This window comes from Pectinophora gossypiella, chromosome 5 (assembly GCF_024362695.1).
Source record: "Pectinophora gossypiella chromosome 5, ilPecGoss1.1, whole genome shotgun sequence".
In the NCBI taxonomy this organism is placed as follows: domain Eukaryota; kingdom Metazoa; phylum Arthropoda; class Insecta; order Lepidoptera; family Gelechiidae; genus Pectinophora; species Pectinophora gossypiella.
This window is the reverse complement of record NC_065408.1, coordinates 7,901,767-7,923,315: the sequence shown is the minus strand read 5'-3', so window position 1 is coordinate 7,923,315 and position 21,549 is coordinate 7,901,767. Positions and strand designations below refer to the sequence as shown.

At 39.1% G+C, this 21,549-nt stretch overlaps 1 protein-coding gene across 2 annotated transcripts; it reads right to left on the bottom strand.

The window, feature by feature from the left end:
- Nucleotides 1–4,217: 4,217 nt before the first annotated feature.
- Nucleotides 4,218–19,737, bottom strand: LOC126366720 (uncharacterized). 2 transcript variants are annotated; one of them, XM_050009924.1, is made up of 22 exons: nt 19,523–19,737; nt 18,392–19,306; nt 18,132–18,284; nt 17,815–17,921; nt 17,561–17,720; nt 17,007–17,139; nt 15,079–15,209; nt 14,547–14,750; nt 13,821–13,964; nt 13,450–13,635; nt 13,073–13,244; nt 12,626–12,760; nt 12,113–12,320; nt 11,726–11,891; nt 9,452–11,432; nt 9,183–9,381; nt 8,702–8,885; nt 8,226–8,404; nt 7,631–7,824; nt 6,053–6,247; nt 4,659–5,966; nt 4,218–4,567 (listed from the first exon to the last, which is right to left on the bottom strand). In XM_050009924.1, the coding sequence occupies exons 2-22, from the start codon at nt 19,238–19,240 to the stop codon at nt 4,389–4,391; spliced, it is 7,167 nt and encodes a 2,388-aa protein (XP_049865881.1). In that variant the 5' UTR covers nt 19,241–19,306; nt 19,523–19,737; the 3' UTR covers nt 4,218–4,388. The 2 variants fall into 2 exon arrangements, with proteins under 2 accessions (XP_049865881.1, XP_049865879.1); XM_050009922.1 differs by having other exon boundaries at nt 18,392–19,737.
- Between the last annotated feature and the right edge of the window lie 1,812 nt (nt 19,738–21,549).

Sequence of the window (21,549 nt, the reverse complement as noted above, 5' to 3'; positions counted from 1 at the left end):
TATGAACCACCGTAAATAAATGCAGGCAGGCTAAGTTGGCACTACCCAACATCAATAGTTGTCTCTCCAAAAGAATTCTAAATGTGAAGAGGTCTCCACTAATACAGGTAACAGCTGCAGGTAGCAGGTGTAGCTGTGTGGTCACGGTGATATCAACAAACATCTGTTTACACTAGGTGTCACCGACAAGCCCCTGTGCAGAACCTGCATGGACGAGACAGCGGCCCATGTGCTACTGGAGTGTGAAGGAGCCGCCAACTACCGGGTCCGGCACCTTGGCCAGACGGGGTGCCTCCCTGAGGCGACCGGCAACGTCAGAGGCTTCTTAGAATTCCTTGGGGATTTACAACATAGTAAAAGCAAAATAAATTTCTCAAGTACAGTTGTGACTGCCTACCCCTTAGTGATACGGGCGTGATATTATGTTAGTATGTTCTGATTACTTATGGCTCTGCCCACCCCATTAGGGATACGAGCAGCTGCAAGTGATTGTGTATCTTATTAACGAGACATTAATGTTACGTTTACAACATAGTAAAGACAAAATCAATTTCTCAAGTAAAGTACCTACCTAACATAACTTTACTTTTACTATGACATGGTAAAAGTAATCTTAAAATAAGTACTTTCGTACAATACAATAATACTTTATTGCGTACAAGGAATTAAAAACACATAACAGTATTTTTTTAAATCTTTCTATCGTGTGGGTTGTGAGGTGGATTACCAACCTCATCAACCCTGGTGTCAGGGTAACTATTGAGCCGCCAGAGGCCCCTGACATGACTCATGTAATAACTACTTTCTTACATGAGTAAGTAGTCACCGGGACCAACCGTGCCTTCCGAAGCACGGAATTGCAAATTGCATTGGGACAGTTAATGGGATTTATACCCTGTACCAGGATGCCAGGGCTCGCGAATAGAAAAAGGCACGCTAGTGTTTCAAACTATCGATAGTTCAGTATCGATTATCGATCATAATCATTTTCAACTACGATTTTGATTGGTAGAAATAAAAAAATAGCTTTTCAAAAAATCTAAATCCATGGACTTTTGAGTTATTGAAATTCAGTTTAGACAATCAGCCCACTCAAAATAACCATACTATCGGAGTGTAGCAATACTACTGACTGAGGGCAAAATTATCGATAGTTTGTTATTAATCCGCAACGATACTATCGATTGTATTGCACTTAGGTAATAAAATCGAAAATGTTCCCACTTTCCGAGTTATCAATAGTCTTGCTATCGATCGACTCTCGGTCGGGATAGATTATCGATAGACATTTTTTGATCGGCAAGCCCTAGTGCACCCGAAATTCAAAATGGCGGTGCTGTTAAGGGGAAGTTATCATTAACCATGATAAAAAATATTTTTTTTTTTTTGTATTTTTTTTCCTTCCTAAATTGTAGTCGTGTATTATCCAACAGTGAACAATAACATCACGCCTTTTTCCCATTGGAGTAGGCAGAGACTGCGGAATTTCACTTACCACTACACGCTCGTATCGCTACATGCCCGTACCAAACATACATACATAATATCACGCCTTTATCTCTTATGGGGCAGACAGAGCCACAAGTAATCATAACATAGGTACATAAATAATTATCATGCTCGTACCGCTAATGGGATGTTCTTGTGACTCTGCCCACCCCATTAGGGATACGGGCAGAGTGATAGTATGTCTTATTATTGACAGATTAATTTCGCCTTCTGCTATTGCGCGGGATATTTGCGAAGAAACGTGGCAATTCTGTGTTAGTGCCAGAGTGTGAGCGCGGGTGATCCTTATTAGATAAACGACTTTTTTACTTTTCTAGGTTCAAAGTAAAATACGTACCTACTTTCATAAAATACAATACATTCATTCATTCATTCAAACAATACCATAAAAATATTTTATTGCGCACAAAGAAATAACACACCCTTAAGTACCAGGATACTAGCATTCCAAAAGAGATAGAAACATGCACACGAAAGTAAACTGTCAAATTATTTGTCAGTGCTTGTTTACTATCTGTGGAGTGAAGTTCGAAATTTGGATTTGTTGTGATAACTGTGATCAGTGATAGTTCGAGGTGTCTTTGAGTAATGTAGGTTATTATGAAATGATGATGTGTGTGGGTGCCGGCGATGGCAACTTAAGTGAAGCACGGAACTTGTATCAGCGATTCATAGAAGGTAGACCAGCTGATGAAGCCAGGCAACTGCCTTCACTGCATTGCTTCAGGAAAATGGTCAATCGCCTACTGCATTTAACGGGCTCTTTCCACGCGTCATCCGAGACTGGCCGCTCGGCGACCCGTGATCCGGAGTTTGAAGAAGCCGTACTAGCCGTGCAGCCAACCCAAGGACTACCACGCGAACCTTACCACATGCAACGTACGCCCGAGCTAATTCCTGCTGATTATTTACCTCGTGTGGCATTCTGAGAATGGTACCGAGTTCAAGTGGAAAGCTCACCAGACTTTGCTTCGAAAGTGTTGTGGACAGATGAAGCGGCAGGTCTGTGCATCGAACGGGGATGACGACATTTCGAACCTTTCTTGTAAAACGTAAGTCTAATTATTAATTACCTACCTACTTACCCACACTTTCACACTTTTTTTCCTATTTACTATTAAATTAAATACCTTACCTAAACAAGTAGGTAATTTTAACTTATTTTACACGTCATAAAATAATGTGAGAATAGTTGTCAAAGCAAAATGACTCCAATTATTAGATGCTTTAGTGTCATTCTTGTTTGTTACAGTCGCCGACGTGCCGCCGACTCGGATTGTTCCAATCGGCCGCCGACTCCTTTTGACGTTGCCGCCAAAGCCGCCGCCCGCTCGAATTTCGTACCTATCGCGGCCGTGCGAGCGCCGCGAGTACCAGGCGACCAGGACGCGCTAGGAGATTTGTGTAGTGCCAATATTTGAGTGGATTAAGAACAGTGACCTCAATAGTGCTGTGCCGTGTTTTTTACATGCTGGAAATATTAAAATATTTTTTTAACTGAAATTGAAAAAAATATCAAAAGTGTTTTTTTTTAATTGAAATTTTGCAGATAAGATCTACATAAGGTATAGTTTTGTCCCCTTTCGGCTTGATACCCCCCTTCCGTTACACCCTGTATAAAGTTACTTATCCGAAAACACACCAAAGAAAAAATAGAAATCCAGTTAAATACATACTTATATGTAAACTTTCGCACTCAGATCATATTATGTTAAAACACATATCTAGGATTAGATAAATATTTCTCTATGCGTTATGTATACATAGCTACAAAAAGGTCATAAATCGAAAAGTTAGCAGCAAACCTCATGCCAATAATGAGCAGGAAATATTATCCATGGCCAAACTTAGTAAAGTATAATTCAATAGTATATGCGTAGAATTTTATACATTTAAGTTTCGATACTTCATGAATCGATAAATACATTGGGCGATGTTTTCGACAGCGTCTCCGCTAACTAATCGACCTATAACATATATCACGGGCTTGTTGAACGATTAAATGAGACCTAAATTCCTAAAACCTATTATAGGCGCCTATCTAAGCTAAAGTACACTGATAAATACTCCATACACGCAATACTCATCTTAAGACTAATTTTTCAACGTATCACATCCATCGACCGGTCCATAGCCATTGTCATCGAGTGACTGCAAACGATTAACGACACATATTACCGTCGGTGTAACTGACGACCACCACGTCACGCTTATCTAATGGTTTAAGAACACTATGAGAACTCTTCAAATAGGAAACCTTCATTTATTTGATAGGTTCGCAGATTAGAAGAGTATGTACTTATTATTTTTCTACATTCACTGGGTATTTATTGATATTACATCCTAAAACTAACAGCCATACCAAAGAATCATATTCGCGAAAATGTAATTTGTTCAAAGAATTTTTGTGATATAGTATTATTAAAAGTCAATACTAATTAAGTAAGTACTAAGAATATAGCTGCGCTAAAAATGTATAATAATGCATTTTAAGCCAGTAGTATTTGATTGATTTGTACACTTCGTACATTTAAATTAATTGTCCATAAAATACTATAGTAAAAAACATTTGACTTTCAAATTCCAATAAATAATTAAAAAATAGGTATCTACACTTTTAGAAGAATTCTCGAAAATTATAATTCAAAAAAGGAATAGAATCACTGTAAACTGTAAATACAATACACACTGAAGGTAAAAACAAGGAAATCACAACTAAAATTTAAAGCCACTGTCGTTTCTACTTACTCAAAAAAACGTTTGAATCGTTAAATCTTAAGTAAAACGACACACATTCACTTCGCACGTAATCTCCCAAAAATAATATCTAAAAAATTATTCACTTTATAATTGAAGTCGGAAGGTGGACACTAGTCTTGTTACCACTGCGGGTTAGGATAACCTTCTGGTGCCGGCGCGGGCATGTTGCCGGGAGCGGGCGCCACGGGGGCGAACGGTGTTAACGGCGCAGCCCCGCCGTACGGAGGATAATACGGCGCACCACCATAACCTCCATAATATGGCGCATTAGGATAACCCCCATAACCCATTCCATAACCTATAACAACAAAAAAACATAAATCACTCACTCTTCTTCAATGATGTCTTTTTTTTTTTTTCAAAGAAAAAATATAAATTGAGTTTCTTACCTGGATATTGCCCATAAGGTCCTTCTGGCGGTGGGTGGCCGGCGGGATACCCAGGACTGGACCCTATAGGATTCATGGGCATCGCACCGGGAACAGTAGGCGGAAGAGATTTGGTCACGTCGGGGATCGCTGGTGAACTTGGACCCATCATGTGAGCTAGTGGTTTAGCAGGCACCATGTGCCCGTGTGGATGTTGCATAGCACTCATATCGTGAGACATTCCAGGCACCATTCTTGGAGCAGGCGTCTGACCTATCGGCGCCACAGGAGCTGTATTTAGTGCAGTCTTTTCATGTATCCGAGGCTTAGAACTGCTGCTCCCCAATAAACTTGACACACTGTGCGACATCCCCGAACTGGACGCTTGTTTATCATTTGTTTGAGATTCACATACATCAGTTTTGTTCGGGGATCGTTTCTTCTTTGACTTTCCACTGGATTTTTCATCGGAGCCCGGCGAATACGACTGCGTAATGTCGTCAAGATTTTTACGGAAGTCTGGCATTCCTTCTTTATTAAGCACACTGGCAGTTCTTTCCAGTTGACTAAGGCTAGATTCGTTTGGCGTTCGACCGGTGGGCCTTTGATGTCTGTAATTTTTCAACAAATTGATTTTCTTTTCAGTCGCTTCTCTTTCACAGTCAGGCATCTGCGCTTTTAAAGTCTCTTGTGACATTTGCGGTCCAGCTGAGTGTTCTTCAGCGTTTGTACTATCTAAAGCCTCATCGGAGGGCAACTTTTCATCAGTTGTTAATACTATAGGTTCAGTTTCTCGCTTTGGCTGTTCCTCAACGTCCATTCTGTTTTCTTCTGTATTAGTAGAAGATTGAGGGTTTTCGGCATTATTTCCAGTTTTATCTTCCGGTTTTTTATCCGATTCTTTTTCCGTGTTAGAATTTTTATTTGTGTCTTCATCATCACTGTCTAAAACCTGAGTTTCAGTTTCCGAATCTAAATCTACTTTAGGTTTTGCATCGGCACTATTGTCATTGTCAGTTTTCTTTGGATCTTTCGTTATCTTAGTTATGCTAACGGAACCCGGTAAGTTTGGCCTTAATAATCTACCTTGTTGGCCGGATAATTTAGGACGCAAACCATACGATCTCATTTCGCCTAATCTATTTCTAATTTCAGCCATCTTTTGGCCAGGTAGCATAGGGCGGGTTATTTTGTTATGACCCATTAGGTTAGGCCGAGTCATTATTCTGTGATATCCTGGCCTAGGAGCAGTTTTGGAGGTGATTGTTATTGCGGAATTATTTTTAAGTGATCCGGGTATATTCGCTGAAGTCGGACGGCTCCCTAAAACTGAAAGAAAACCATAAGTTAATAATATTCATATTAATCGATGATTATCAATAATTTATCAGTTACGAACATTTTACTGGACTTACCTTTTTTGCCAACAGGGCTGTCTTTGTTGTCCCCCTTCTGTCCAGCTAAGCCCTTGAAAGACGTTTTGATAGCGATGATCTTGCCAGACTCCAACTGCATGTAGATTCCTTTCGGCGACTTCAGCACCATGACTCGTTGGCCCGCCTTCAGAACTATGTTAGTTTTCTCCGCGGAATTCGTTGGGATAACAACATCTGTAAAGGATACGAATTATTTAAGTTGAATTTCCATCGTAAAAATCATATTTTTTATTTTAAATATATTTTCTATTATATACTTTTGCGATGAAAACTGCTACTTGATATCAACTCAAAATTATGGAATTATTCCTCATAGTTTTCGGTACGATCTCACTAACACCCTGAATATTTACTTTGTATACAGTTAAGATTTTATCTCGAAAGTAAGTAATAAAGACAATATAAACAAATTGGTGAATTGTGATTACGTACGACATCGAAAAAGCTCTTTTCTACAGACTGTTTACTAGTAAGGAGCTATTTGAACATAACAATAATAGATCCTCTAAGGACACGATAGCGTCTCGTAATTGATGCAGTTTTCCTCACCATTGTTTTATATTTTGTAAGTGTATTTATCTACACCTATTTAGATTGACATTCATGCCGTAATTACATCTATCATCGTTTTAATTATACGACTCACGCCGAGGTGTAACAGAGTATAATGAGTCAACCATCTTGACGGCAACTGTGACGATGAAAAAGTTTGAATGTCGTGTTATCCTCAGATTTGTGTTACAGTTATCTATCGTAGACGATTCTTGTGGCAAAAGCCTTCCGCACATGCGGTATTTGGTATGCATATCCTGTGCGCAACTTGTGAGTCGCCGCCATACAATTCCACACACCACACACACTGACAGTGGGCACCCATCACACCGTGTGCAGACTCACGACTGACACTGCGTAACATTGAAGATGTTTACTTCAGCGAATCTAACTCAAAATCAACTAAGCCTGAACAATGTATGATAGCAAACACGCTGACATAATCCTGCTCTATTAGTCGCTGCCGCCACCACCCCGCTGCCTAATGTCATCTAGTTAGCAGCCTAAGCACCTCAACATAACATATCATAGCATCACGCCTGTATTCATGAAGGGGTAGGCAGAGGTGTATAATATAGGCACCCACTCGCCATCTATGTTTAAACCCCATATAATAGGGGCGAGCAAGTGATATCAATTATCAATGCATCCACAAATGAATTCAAACATCATAAAGTCGACATCAGTGGTTTAAAGCCCGAGCCGGGATTCGAACCAGTGACACTACGATGTAAGCCACGCATTCTCCGAATAAGGATATCACACATCACCTCGCTTGTACACAACCCTTAACGCGAGGCCTTTCATAGTAGAAGCTGTATCTCGCGACATTAGCAACAATCAGCGTGGTAAAAACAAGAGATTTTTTGTCATTTCTTCTCCTCGTTCGTAAATCGTTGCGAAATGACGTAGGTACAAAAAATGTTAAAGTGACCTTCAAGAAGTTTAGCCATGATAATTACGTGGAATAAATGATTCTGATTTCTGGGTGTAATCGATACATACCTAGCGGCAAGGTCATCTCCTGCGCCGTCATGCCCTGCCGCCGCCACACGTCGGCGGGGATCCACCGGGCGCCGTGCTGCATGGGCCGCACGGAGGCCACAGGCCGCTGCACCAAGCTGCCGTCGGCCGCGCGCACCGTGCGGTACGCCGTCGTCGGCTTCGGCGCTAGTGCTGCTTTCTTCTCCAACTCATAGCTGATGGTAGATTTTATCATATGAATAGCTGTAACCCTTATCCACAACCATAGAATAAGAAATAATACTACGTATAGAACAGCAACTCTTCGCTCCCCACCAGCGGTTGAGCTAGGTTTACCCTCCCCTCGGTCTTACTTTAGTCTTCAATCGTATGGGCGTCAGACGTCTCACATACACACAGATGCGCGTGTACGATAACGTCAATGTGTAATGTCGACCTCTTTTTGCCCCCTTAGGGTTTGAATTTCATAAAACGCCGTCTTAGTGAGCACCTACGTCCTAAGTTTACGTCCTAGTAGTCCTGTAGTTTCTGAGATTTGGCGATGTAAGTGTTTTAGACATGATGTAATAAAAAGAAAAAAAATACCAAGTAAATAAGCAATCCACTTATTACTCACCCTCTTTGCGCAAGTCTTTTCTCAGCGCTAGACAATTTCTTCTCCTTCCTATCAACGAGCAAGGATTCGTGTTGGAATGGTTCTTTGCTTAGCTTCTGGCCGTAGTGCGTCAAAATACCTTGCATCAACACGTCTATGTACTTGTCCTTGTGTTCTGAGAGATCTTTGGCTTCTGATTCCTGTGAAGAATAATTTACATTATAGGTTTCGACGAAGCTGTGAATGACATTTGCGCAGGACGAGGAAGGATGGTGTAAAATGGAAGCCTATACCTGACAGTGGGAGTAAACGGATAAGTAATAAAACAATCAACTTATTTTTGGGAGGATTTTACATATATGGGTCTATTTGTAAGAGAATTTCTCTTAAACGAAGTCCTATCGTTATGTAAAGTTGCCAGCTACTCTTTATAGCTCACAACACAAGAAACTATTATTCAAGAAAGATTACATTGGCTGCAAATTGTCCACACTCACCTTTTCATCGTTATCAAAACAGAGGTTAGTGATCTCTTTCATGGAGAGAACAGCGTCGGGGTTGCATTCGTCGACGACACGGTCCGCCATGCCTTGCTTGTTGATCTGTCGGTCGTAGATCTTCTTCTCAAGGCACCAGTCCATCACGAAACGGTACACAAAACACGGCTTCCTTTGACCGTATCTGTGATAAGTTTGAGAATTTCAAAGACTGTAAGAAATGCTGCCAGACGTCACGGTATTATGGTTGACTAGACGTAGATTTAATTGCTCGATATTGTCTTTACGTACTTCGAATGAGTGTATGTAGTAGTAATTTCAGATTTCTGGTATTAGGTACATAATAATAAGGAAAAGTATAATTCATTTTCAATTATTACAATCATAGGTAGGTAGTTTTAAAAGGTCAGTCAGAATTTGGTTATTTAAAAAGAGAAAACATCGAATAAATTTTCAATGTGTGTTACTTTATCGACTTTACCTGTAAACCCTGCATACAGCCTGCGTGTCGTGACAAGGGTTCCAGCTAGCATCGAAGACGATCACTCTGTTAGCCCCGACCAAGTTGATGCCGAGCGAACCAGCGCGAGTCGACACCAGAAACAGGTAAATTTGCGGATTTGCGTTGAACTCGTTTATCAGTTTTTCGCGTTCCAAAGCGTGAGTCGATCCATCCAGACCTAGAAAAAAAAATACTATGAGCATAAATGTCGTAAAGAAAAATAACCGTATTAATTGAGATATACATACGGTAATAGTTGGTGTTCCTCTCCCAAAGACAATTTGTTCCCGGAATGTAATTCCTCTCTAAAAAGTCTTCAATAAGATTCAAAGTAAATAAACTCTGGCTGAAAAGCAACAGCCTATCGCCCATTTTGATACTTTCGTTTAGAATGTAGAAAAACAATTCCATTTTCGCAGAATTTTCTATAATTCCTGGTATGTAGTCCTTCAGTAACTCTGTGGCCCAGTCGTAAGTCATTTCTTCCGCTTTTTTCGTCAACGCTATTTCTTCCTCTCTCGATAACTTCTCCTCTTTCTCACTTTCTTCGGATTCCGAATCCTTATCATCTTTATCTTTATTCTTATCTTTAGAAGTTTTCCTATCTTTCCGTCCTCGAGGCTTTGCTTTAGTCTTACCCTTAGATTTATCGTCTTTTTTGCTATCTTTGGGTCTACCTCTGGGTCGCCCTCGTCTAGGAACCTCGTCCTCAGTTTCCGATCCATCACTTTTAGTAGGTTCTTTATCCTTAGATTCGTTATCCTTTTTAAACGTAGAATCTTTCTTGTTAGGATCAGTTTTTATGTCATTTGCTGCTTCTGCTTTAAGTTCTTTTTTGGTTTCATCTTTGACGATCTTCTTTGTGTCCAAGTCTTCAATTTTAACTTCGCCATCTGATTCGGACTTGATTTCCTTTTCCTCTGCCTTTAACTTGCTAACTTCTGTTTTTAAAGTTTCTGTGATGGGCCATGATGTTACAGGGCTGCCAGAACCGGCGCTGTCCAAAGGCGGCTTAGTTTCAAGGTGCGGTGGGAATGGATATTGGCAAGAATAGTTGCCGTTTGTACTGTTGGGCTGTACTGGTTGATCTGGATAGGCAGACGTATTAGGCTGATTGTAATTGTAACCGGGTGCACTGTAAGGTGTCACTGCTGTTTCCTGAGGTGTATTTATATTGGGTTTAACATCATTCGATTGATAATTAGGAGGAATATTTGGTTCTGCTTTAATTTGCGGTTGAGTTGGCATATTATTAACAGGCGGTTGAGAAGGCGGCATATTGTTCGAATAGCCAGGATAGTTAGGAGTCTGATTTTCGTATTGATTGTAAGATGTTGGTTGATTGACGGGCCCATACGATGTGCTACCTACGTATGATGATGAAGGATAATTTTGGTTTGGATATTCCGAAGGTGGTTGGTTGTTAGAGAAGGGTGGCACGGGTGCATTTGCGTTGTATTCTGGATACGTCGACGGATTGTGATAAGAGCCTTGTTGGTAAGGCGGTCTTTGTTGATTGGGGTATCCATCTTGATTAGCCGGATAAGGTTGCATAGCGTTTCCAGGATACGCTTGTTCGCCAGATGGTGTGTTGTAGTTTGGGGGATATTGCTGAGGATGGTTGAAGTCTGCTGGAGGATTGCCCCTGAAGTCCTGCGGGGGCTGGCCATTAGGGTACTGTGGATTATTGTAGTAACCACTACTGTTGCCATAGTAATTACCATTTCCCCAGTTGTTTTGGCTGTACCCTGCCTGATTCCATTCAGGTTGGTTTTGTGGGTACTGGTTAGGATAGTTGTTGCCATAAGACTGTTGCTGTTGGTAGTAGTTTTGATCAAAGTTTTGGTTAGGATAACCTTGGTTAGGTGGGTAGTATCCCGGTGGTTGCTGATAGTTAGGATAGGAATATGGGGCTCCGGGTTGATCTGGTCTTTGATACGAATTTGATGAATGTCCGTAAGGGCCGTTCGGTGGAAATGGTGCACTTCCATACGAAGGTTCTTGGCGCGGCATTCCTGAGCCCATGGTTGTATTAGGAGGAATAGTGGCCGCTGGCTTCTTAGCCGCGCGCGGCTTAGGCCCTCTTTTAGCAGGCGTCTTGCCGTTCCTTGCACGTCCAGCTTTAGTTACTCCTCTTAGCTCTTCCAAATCCAAATCCTCCTCAATAGCCGCGTTTGCTTCGCTTCTTTTTCTTAAGAAATTGTATAAGACATCAGGATGATTCCATATCTGAAAAGGATAAAATAGATTAAAGGACTGGCTATTTCAATACTACCTACGGAATCGGCATTCCATTTTTGTCCTCTGCTGGCAGCTGTGGGCATGAGTCTCTCCATGAACGCCCCGAGTATAATCTTCTTTGCGGGTCATCAATTTAACCACAGGATGCTTTTCACCGCTTTTTGCACGTCCTCATTCGAAAACGACTTTACTTCAACAGTTATTTTTACTACGATGGATGTAACTACCTTATACCTTGCTAATAAAAATGCCAGTTACAAATATAAGCAAATATCTCTTACCTTACAACAAATAGCGAACGCCTTCAATGGATTAGGTACCGAAGTAGATCTAACGACTTCATTCATGAAACGATCATACAGTTTTCGTTGTAATGGTGTCATACGTACTAACAGCACATATTCTTCTTTCTGAGGCAGTGTTGTTTGTAGCACAGCGTGGGAGCGTCTGAGTAGCAGAAGAAACTTCGTTAGAAATATAATTCAATTCATACTCACATAAGATTACGCCAACTTCATTCATTATGATAGACAGAGATCACGGAATTCCACTTGCTCCATTGTTGGCACACCACATTCGCGTCTTCTCGCCGGTTTAGAGTACCCTCAAAAGTAAGGGAGAGGAGGTAAGAGTAAGGGACCACGTCAACCAAAGTGAATAAACTTTACCTCTGCACAAAACCAACGAGCAAAGAATGCAGCACATGTGCTCTGTATCTCATAAGCCGTATGTCCTGCGGCGTAGAGTCGATACACTGGCCGTTCTGAATCGGCCGCTCGAACATATTGCAGAATTCTGTCTTACTACCTAGGTAGTTAGGTCGCACGAAATCCACCATACACCAGTATTCTAGCAAATTGTTCTGGAGGGGATAACCTGGAACAAATATAATAAATAGTACAGTTGGCTTCTTGTAACATAATGCATCGAGACTCTTACACAATCAATGCTTCTATTCTGGATTGGGAGTGAATAAAAAACAGGACTCGTTCAGCTGCTTATCGCTCTTATCCAAGCTTGTCATAAAAACGGACAGGTATTTTAACCATTGCAACAAGACGGCCAATATATGGATATGGTTCATATTATGATCCGTCTTAGGATTTCTTATCAAGAGATTTTTTTTTGTCTTCGTCTTACACAGGTGTAAGTTTATGTATGAGCGTCCCTATGTATCTTACCAGTAAGTACTATACGGCGTTTAGTCCTCATCTGCTTCAAGGCATAAGATATGTTCGAATGTGAGTTCTTAATGCGGTGGCCCTCATCGCAAATGACTAGATCTGGTCCCGGCTTCACCAGTGCTTCGTACATTTCTGAAAAAAAGTCATATTATTTAGTGTAAACTCTGTACAAATAAAAAAAAAAACATTGTATTCTACAGGAGAGTAAACTAGTCTTCTAAAGTCAAAGGCTGGAGAAAGGCGACTTACTTTAACATTACAATGCAATTCGAAATTTTATAGAGTCATCTTGAATTATTCTACCTAGCATTGTCATATGATGAATTTGTCTTATTAGTAATAACGAATATAGCGTCCAAAAAATATTATATTATTGCAATGCTGCACCCAACAGATATTGTAATTAGTTGCTGAAGTGAACGCGAACTAAAATTTGTAACCCACCATCTAAGAGTCTCTTCTCTTCGTCGACAGGAGTTTCTTCTTTTTTCTCCTCTTTCTTTTCGTCTTTCCCGTCACCATCAGTCTTCTGCGCTGACGGCGACCCGTCTTCTTTGTCAGCTTTCGACAACTCTGACAGTTCTGACACTTTTGACATCATTGTGTTGTCGGATCCCTGCAATAAAGTGTGGTTTTACGCGCAATTATCAAACCTCTCTTAAATTAATTATATTTTTAAGCCAATACTTACTCAAATCGATCAAATTTGGTGTGAAAAAGTAACTCTTAGAAAGTTCTTTTCTTTCACATTTTCCAATATTGTTATGGATGTCTGTCCACCAGACAATCAATCAATTAATCAACCAATTGTGTTTACCAACCTGAGTGTCCTCATTCCCAGTCTCTGGTTTATCCAGCTTTTTCTCCTTTTCTTCCTTCTCCTTCTCCTTCTCAACTTCCTGCTTCGCGTCTTTCCTTTTCTTACGAGGTTTCTTATCTTTTTTCATACTGAGAAGTCGATACAATTCGTAACCTATCATTAAAACGCCTCCCGTAGTATTCCAATCCTGTAATATGTAAATTATGAGATAACAAAATTACATTTTAAATTATCAAAAAGACTGTATTTTCGGGCTTTGGCATGACAACCTGAATGGATTTGCCTGCGGTTTTTTTATGATCAGCATTTCTTACAAAGACTATAGAATTGTACCCAGACGAAGCCGAGAGAAATAATTAAAAAATAGTATACCTTGACAACTTTGGCGCGCATTTGAAGCGTTTTGTGACTGTCGTTGAGCACGTAAATAGGAAACTGCCTGGGCCGCACTTCTCCGTGAGCCGCGAGGGGGCTGGTGGACGCGTCCAGTGGCAACCACATGTTGAATTCTGCCACCTGAAATTAATATTTTATTGAACCAATGTAGAGTATACATTAGTTAGGGAATGCAATCCCGACTTGACGTCGTAAATTCGAGATCCCGCAGCATTGGAAATATCAATCCCGCGAGATCCCGATATTATCGAGATCTCGTCTAGTTCATAAAAAAATGTCTGAAAACGATGAAATCTGCTTGTTTGTGATAGTGAGGTTTCGAAAGAAAACAAAATCTTTTATTCTTCATAATCAAATTTCAAGATTCGCCCAATATCGAATTGATCTGGGATTGATCCCGAAAAATTAGACGAGATCTCGCGAAATCCCTAACATTAGTATTACATTTTAGAGTATATAAAATACGCATAGCTTACAATCCTGTTAATATAGAAGTAAAGTGAGTTTATAAATTAATTGAAATGTATAGGGCTTTTGCAAATTTATATGTCCCGTATTTGGTTCCTTCACCATAAGGCATAAAATAATTAGAAATATGGTTTAGAAATTACATTTGTTAGCTTTAATAAGTACTTTTGTCTGGTATGGTAGATGCTTGTTTCAACTTTTAATCGGTTTCTTGATCATTTAAAACACACTTACCCAGTTCTGCAAAGTATTTATAGGCATAATACAGAGCACAGTCTTCGAGGTGGTGTGTCGTAAGAAAATGTCTGTAAAGCAGACAATCTGCAACGTCTTCCCGAGGCCCATAGAATGTGCCAGGATGCAGCCGAAGCCTGTCGATGTCGAGAATCGCTCCACGGATTCTATTATATTGTCGAACAGGAATCTTACACCGCCAATCTAAAAAGGAAAAGAAAACGTGTTTAAGTGAGTGTTTATTGAATTCAATACATAATACATAACATATTTAGCTATTTCTTAACATAACAAATGAATCATAGTCTTTATTTAGTTGTATTGTGTATGACACACTTAATGGTTTGATGCTTTTGTTATATTTTATTACTTTTAAAGAGAGAACAGCAGCAGGATTATGTTCGAGTGGCGCTATTTGAACTACACAAGCGTAGATATTTCCGGGCATCTTAAAAAGGCTGACAATACGAATTAATTTTAAAGCATATTGCAGACCTCAAAAATGGTATAAAATACAGATTATTAGTATTACCTGGTGAGGTTTGATGATTCTGGCTATTTGTGGGGCCAAGAAAATGTCCTCCTCATTCTCGGGATGACCAATGTTTATTTGAACACGACCTTGCTCATCAGGCACATTGTACGTGTCGTTCACATGAAGCCCTGGAAATAAGATACAAAGTTAAATAACATAATACCATCCTGATTTGAAATGAAATTTCTGGATTGCAATTATTCAATAGTACAAGACAGGTTTAAAATGATGAAACATTGGTGCTAATTCCTGTAAATACCATCTAATTTTATTTTAAGTTATATCTGTCATTTTCTTATCCGCCGAAAAGGAAAGGGACGGGTAATCGACAAGCATAAAATTTATGGAACACACGTCAATTTTAAGCACAAATCTAAACCAACCGTCTAAAAATTTTACATCCGTCAATAACCCGACACAGTTAAGTAGATAGCACGTCAAACGGATTGCATACCAGCGACGTACCTTTTGATTCGCCCGGGTTATTCATTCATTTACTTATTCTTCCTAAAATTAAGAACTGTGAATCATCCGTCCCTTTCCTTTTCGACGGATATGAAAATGACGGATATAACTTAAAATAAAATTAGGCGGTGTCTGCAGGAATCGGGGCCAGTGCCAAACTAACTAAATTAACGGTAAATGACTAGTATCATATTACTGTTTATCATCCATATTTGTTGAGCGGATAGAAATAAGTATTCTGTAATCTGTGGCATTACAAATGGCAACATTGTTCGGCCATTTTTAATTTTGTTTTTGACAGCTTCCTTCTTCCGGTTTTTGTACGCTCGATGTATGGCAGGTCTTTTTACTAACTAAACCATTTATTCAGTATTTTCCGTCTTTTCATCGTTAGCTACCCGTACACCTTAACAATATTATTAAGGATGCAAATGGGTGGATCTTGTACACCGGCAAATCAACATCAATAACCGTGAACGCAAAAATATGCTACAACATTTTGTGATTTTGGAAATAACCAACTAGAACTTACTTATCGTAAGTTGACGACATAAGATAATAAGATTCCTGATGTTTTTGGAGGTCTTAAAAGAAGAGGAAAGTACAAACAGGAACCTTGTAAGGGCACTAAAATGGCAAACTTAAAATTATACACAATGAAAATAGAAAACCAGGAATAAAAATAATAAAGATTAAGTTAAAAAGAATTACGTACATTTACAATAATCAGTACCTAACAGATTCGGTTCTATTCAGATAAGTTCTAACTGGATAAATAAAAAAAAGTTGCTTTCAATATGGACATTGACTTCCGGTGTAAGAAGAATCCACCCAAATACTAAGAATGGACGCAAGTCGATTCTGCAACTTATGGTTTCACCCAACCTAACATAGTTACTGGGTTCAGGAGCGGATCCAGCTTTTATGTCAGGGGGACCCCCCTCCAGATTGCAAACAACCTATGGGTTTTGATATATCTTTATGCCAATTTTCATCAAAATCAGTTGTGTGACTAATTATCATCATCTCCCTAGCATTATCCCGTTTTTTCACGGGGTCCGCTTACCTAACCTGAAGATTTCACAGGTCCGGTTTTTTTCAGAAGCGACCTTCCAACCCACGTAGGGAAAACAAGCCCAATACAGGTTAGGTCACATACCTCCAAAACGCATTTCTCGGGAATGTGGATTTCCTCACGATGTTTTCTTTCACTGCTGAGCACATAATAATCATCCAAACATGAATTCGAAAACAAAATTCCACAATCATTGGTGCAAAGAGCCTGTGCTGGCTTCGAACATGCGCCTCAAAGTGAGAGGCAAGCATTTTACCAACTGGGCTACAACAGCTCCATGAAATTTAAGTTCAGTGACTGATGATATACACGTGAAAGGGTAAAAGACATACAGTTACTTTCGCATTTATAAGATCATTAGTAGAGTAGTTTGGATGCTTGTTACCTGAGTTTCCAGGGTCCTCTTCGGCTTCAGGGCTGGGCGGGACTTCCGAGTCAGAGAGCATGATGCAATCATCAGAATCTGACGACGACGAGGAAGACTCGTCGCCACTGCTGCTATCTACTATCTCTACAACCTGCAACCATGTAATTTGAGAAGTGAGTATTTTGTAATGTAAAAAATACAGTTCCACAATAACACAGTTACAGGTTATTATTTACAGAACTAAAATAGTTAAATCCCTGGTAAATCTGAAGAAAATAAAGCTTTGAATATCTACAATCAACTTTGGGATAGAGGTTTGACTATAAAAACAAACAATATTAAAAATGAACCAGAAAAAAATTTACATGACTATTCGAAGTACATTAAAATCAACAACAACATGTATACTTGGCAATTTTTATGATTTAATCCAACCCCTTATATGAATGTATGTCACATTTGTAACATAGGTTTTACATTTAACACATACGTGGAGTAGGAGTAGCTAAGTCAGTAAAGTCATGGTGTCTAGACCTTTATTATGCATAAAATGAGATAAAACTTAAACTCACTTCTTTTTTGTCAGTCTTTTGGTCAGGTTTAGTAAGTTTCTGTGCAGCCGAGCCGGAGGTGGTGGGTTTGGGTATCTTTGTGACCTCCACTTGCCCTTGCTTCACTGTAGTTTTCTTCATCTCACCTGATGGCAGCTTCACTAGCACTGTGTTTGGCAAACTGAAATTGAAGGCATATTTTTAACAATGTTAGTTCATGGTTTTAGTTCAGTGGTAACTCAGTTCACCAACATATAATGCAATGAAATACTCACTTCAGTTTGCTAGAGGACTGTTTTAAAATAGAAGAACCACCTTGTAGTAAAGATAATGTTTTTTGATGTATCTTGTTTTGTCTATTTAGTGCTATTTGTCTTTGTACCTGAAAATTGCACAAATTTTGATTCAAAACTAATAAGAAATAGTCTAATTTATGATATAAACCTTACTTTGAAAGAAAATTATAATGTCGAAATGTAAAATATACTTATAAAACAACATTGTTAACTTTCAACTGAACCAAATAAAATGCTTATCTAAATACTAGGAATTATCATTAGTATATAGTAAATAAATAATATGTGGTACATACCTCCCTAATAATTCTTTGTTGCTCCTGAACTCTAGCTAAACGCTCAGATTCCTGTCTTTGGGCAGCCAATGTTGATGCATCCAGATTCTTCTCATCCATTACCTCTCTGATGTTACGACGCACATTTATTGCACTTGTATTTAATGCTTTTTTCTGAAAATGTAAGCATGTAAGTATTCATACAACTAGAATGAGTAATTTTAGAATAGCTTAGCATAGAACATATTTTCCCAATCCATAAAAATTAATCTAACAATTACCTCATCTTCATTTTCTGGTTTCTTTTCTTCTTCATCCTTGGATGTTTCATCATCTTCATCTTCTTTCTTTAAAGGTTTAACGCTAATCTCTCCCATCTCTTTCAATTTCTCAGTTATGTCAAAGTCTTGACTACCATCCTCTCCCTCTTCCCCAATTTCACTTCCCTCTTGCTTGATGTTGAGCAGTTCTTCTGCAGATTTTTCTGTACATAACTCTCCTTCATCTAATTCGGCTATCTCCACATTCTTACTTAAGTCCAACTCACCATCATTTATAATATCACTGATAGAAAGTGTTTTTGGCTCTTCGGGTGGTTCCAAAAGTTGAGGTTCAGGCTCGGGATCAGGTTCAGATGTTGTCGGTGGGGGTGTTGGATACCGCACTTTCTGTGCCTCCTTCTTAGCTTCCACTATATCACCTGTCTCAGGATCAATGTAGCTCTCATTTTCTTCATTCAATTCCTGTACTGCACTCGGATTGACCACAAATTCCTCCTCTGACAAACCATCACTATCTGTTTTACTCTCTTCATCTGAGAAATCGCTTAATTCTAATATGTTATTACCAACTAAACTGCGGATGGTTATACCTGTGTCTTTTTTTAGTTTCTTAGTAAAGTCATGAAAGCTTTTGACAGCTTCCATTTTTCGTTTCGCGCTCATGGGTCGGGATCGAGGTGCTGAGCGGCGACGGGAGCTCATCGCAGCTGCCTGAGCGAAGTGTGCGCGCTGAATCCGGGCGATGGTTTCGTCATCATCGTCGCTGTCTAACATTTCCTCGTCAGACACCTCCTCCTCATCCGCGACCCCCTTCACATTGCTCTTCGCGGTGCCGCCGGTATCACTCATTTTCACAATGTATTCTGCTCCGTTCCGAAAACCTCACCACCTCACCTCTGGTACATATCCGTAGATCTATAACAAGCCATCACATTTCCACTGCCACTTACAACAAAAAACACAACTAAGTAGTTTTAGATAATTATTGTAAGACGTAACGACATTATCTGGTTACAGAAGTCCTAATTTCAGACACAAATAAAACCTTTTATTGGATATTTCTTTGTGGAAAATTCACAGGACGCGGCATCAAATATGCAAAGAAAGACGCCGGATGACACGAATATTCACCTATTGAATTTGTTAAAACCTTATATCATCACATGGATATCTTTTTCTATTTATTAATTAACGTTGACACAATAATATCTGCAATTAAATTTTAGGAAGCCATTACTTCCGCAATAAATAGCTTTTATTCGACTATTCTATAGAATTTGTGTATTCGACAAGCGTGTTTACAAAAATTGTAGAAGACGTCACAAGAAACACAACGTGAGGACTTTATGCACAACAAACAATAAGACATTTAATTGTTTGTCAGTTTTTGTGCATAAATACGAGGTTGTCAATATATCAAATAATGTTTGTCATAGAAAAGTAATCCTTATTGCAGGTTAACAAAATGATAAAATATACGTGAGCTAAAGACTTTTCCCTGGCAACATTGTGGTTCAGGGTTGTCATTTCAACATTTACTCTATGGGTAGATATCGAGTGATGAGATGAAATCTGAAAGAAATTGTACATACAAATCGATTTGAATCTGTATTTTGAAGCAATTGAAGACATAATAATCATCTCAGAAAAAATATTGAATACATATCAATGAAGTATTTCTACTGTTCAGGCTATGGTTACCACTCTTCAACTTGCCTGCACAAACATTTAAAGAAGTTTGTTGAACAGAAGAGACGGATCGTAAAAAATACACACATTTCCCTGTAGGTAGTTTATCATAGCATGCTCACCAAAGACCAAGTGGTCTTAATGCTGACCCTCTGGAGGTCGGTATTGCTCTATGCTATGTTGCAGATAAATACCTGGGAAAGGGGCGCCGTGATCAATCACAGTTGTATCTTTCTTTTAAGTTCTCAGTGTGCCACTGTCTTTGGTCTTTGCACTGTCTTTATAACACTTCGAAGTGCCTCGAACTCGCAATAGTCCGCAATGCTCGTAGGTAGATCAACGAAAGCGTGCTCCTAGCTCAGTGCTAAGTTTGTACCTATCTCTGAGCCCGGTCTAGGGTCGGCGGCGTTAAATAAAAATACATTAATAATTTTATTCCTCACTTTATTTACCTACTTTGAAATGGATAAATCCATTAAAAACAAAGGCTTTATTTACGTAGTGTTTTCAGTTTTTAACACAGGTACCTAATATATAGATGCAGACACTGGATAAAAGCGAGTTGTCGAGCAGATTTATTATCAATTAAAAAGACTGGAATTACTCCAGAAGTCGTTCGGAATAAGTACAAACCTATGATGTTTAGACACGTCTAAGTCTACCCAGACTACAGGAGATTGCAGTTTAGACAAATCATTGCTATGAAGCTGAAGTTTAAAAGCGAAAGGTTTTAGAAAACGAAGACAATTATAACAACAGGCTCAGTATCGTGTGCGTCAAGCTAGCGGCCTCAAAAAAAAATGGGCACGAAAAAATAATTTGACCATACCAAAAAATAGTACTCTTATTGAAAAAAATAGTACCTGTTGTAAAAAAATTAGTACCTTCACGGTTCTGGATTTATAGCCATGTTTTATTGCACTTGCTAGCTTGACGGTGAGCGAAATTTGGCGAGAGTTAACGACAAGGTCTTTCGCTTTGATTTAAACGCCAAAAAATAGTACCGAAATAGTACTTACCCCCTGCAAAATACCGAAATGAGTACTTCAACGGTTCCAAAGTTATAAAGGCAGTTCTTTGATCCCGCTGGCTTGACGTTTTGAAAATACCTATTATCTAGGGAACGCTTGCATACTTCAGTTTGTAACTAATGTCAATAAACTCGTATGAAATAGTACTCCCTACCATCATAATTTGGACCTGATTCTCTTTGTAGAAATATGTCAAAAAGTCATTATAACCTATGTCATACATTTATCAAGACAGGTACAGTCGCGAACAAAATTATTACACATGCTCAAGAAGAATGTTGTCAGATTTTAGTTATTTTTCCCCATTTTTGGGTAAAAATTGGTGAAGTGCCAGGGTTGTCAGATGAAAGTAATATCATTGTTGAAACTCTTTGAGTTATTCTACAAATACTGCAAATTGTTTATTAACAAACACTTCGATCCGTAACAAATTGAACA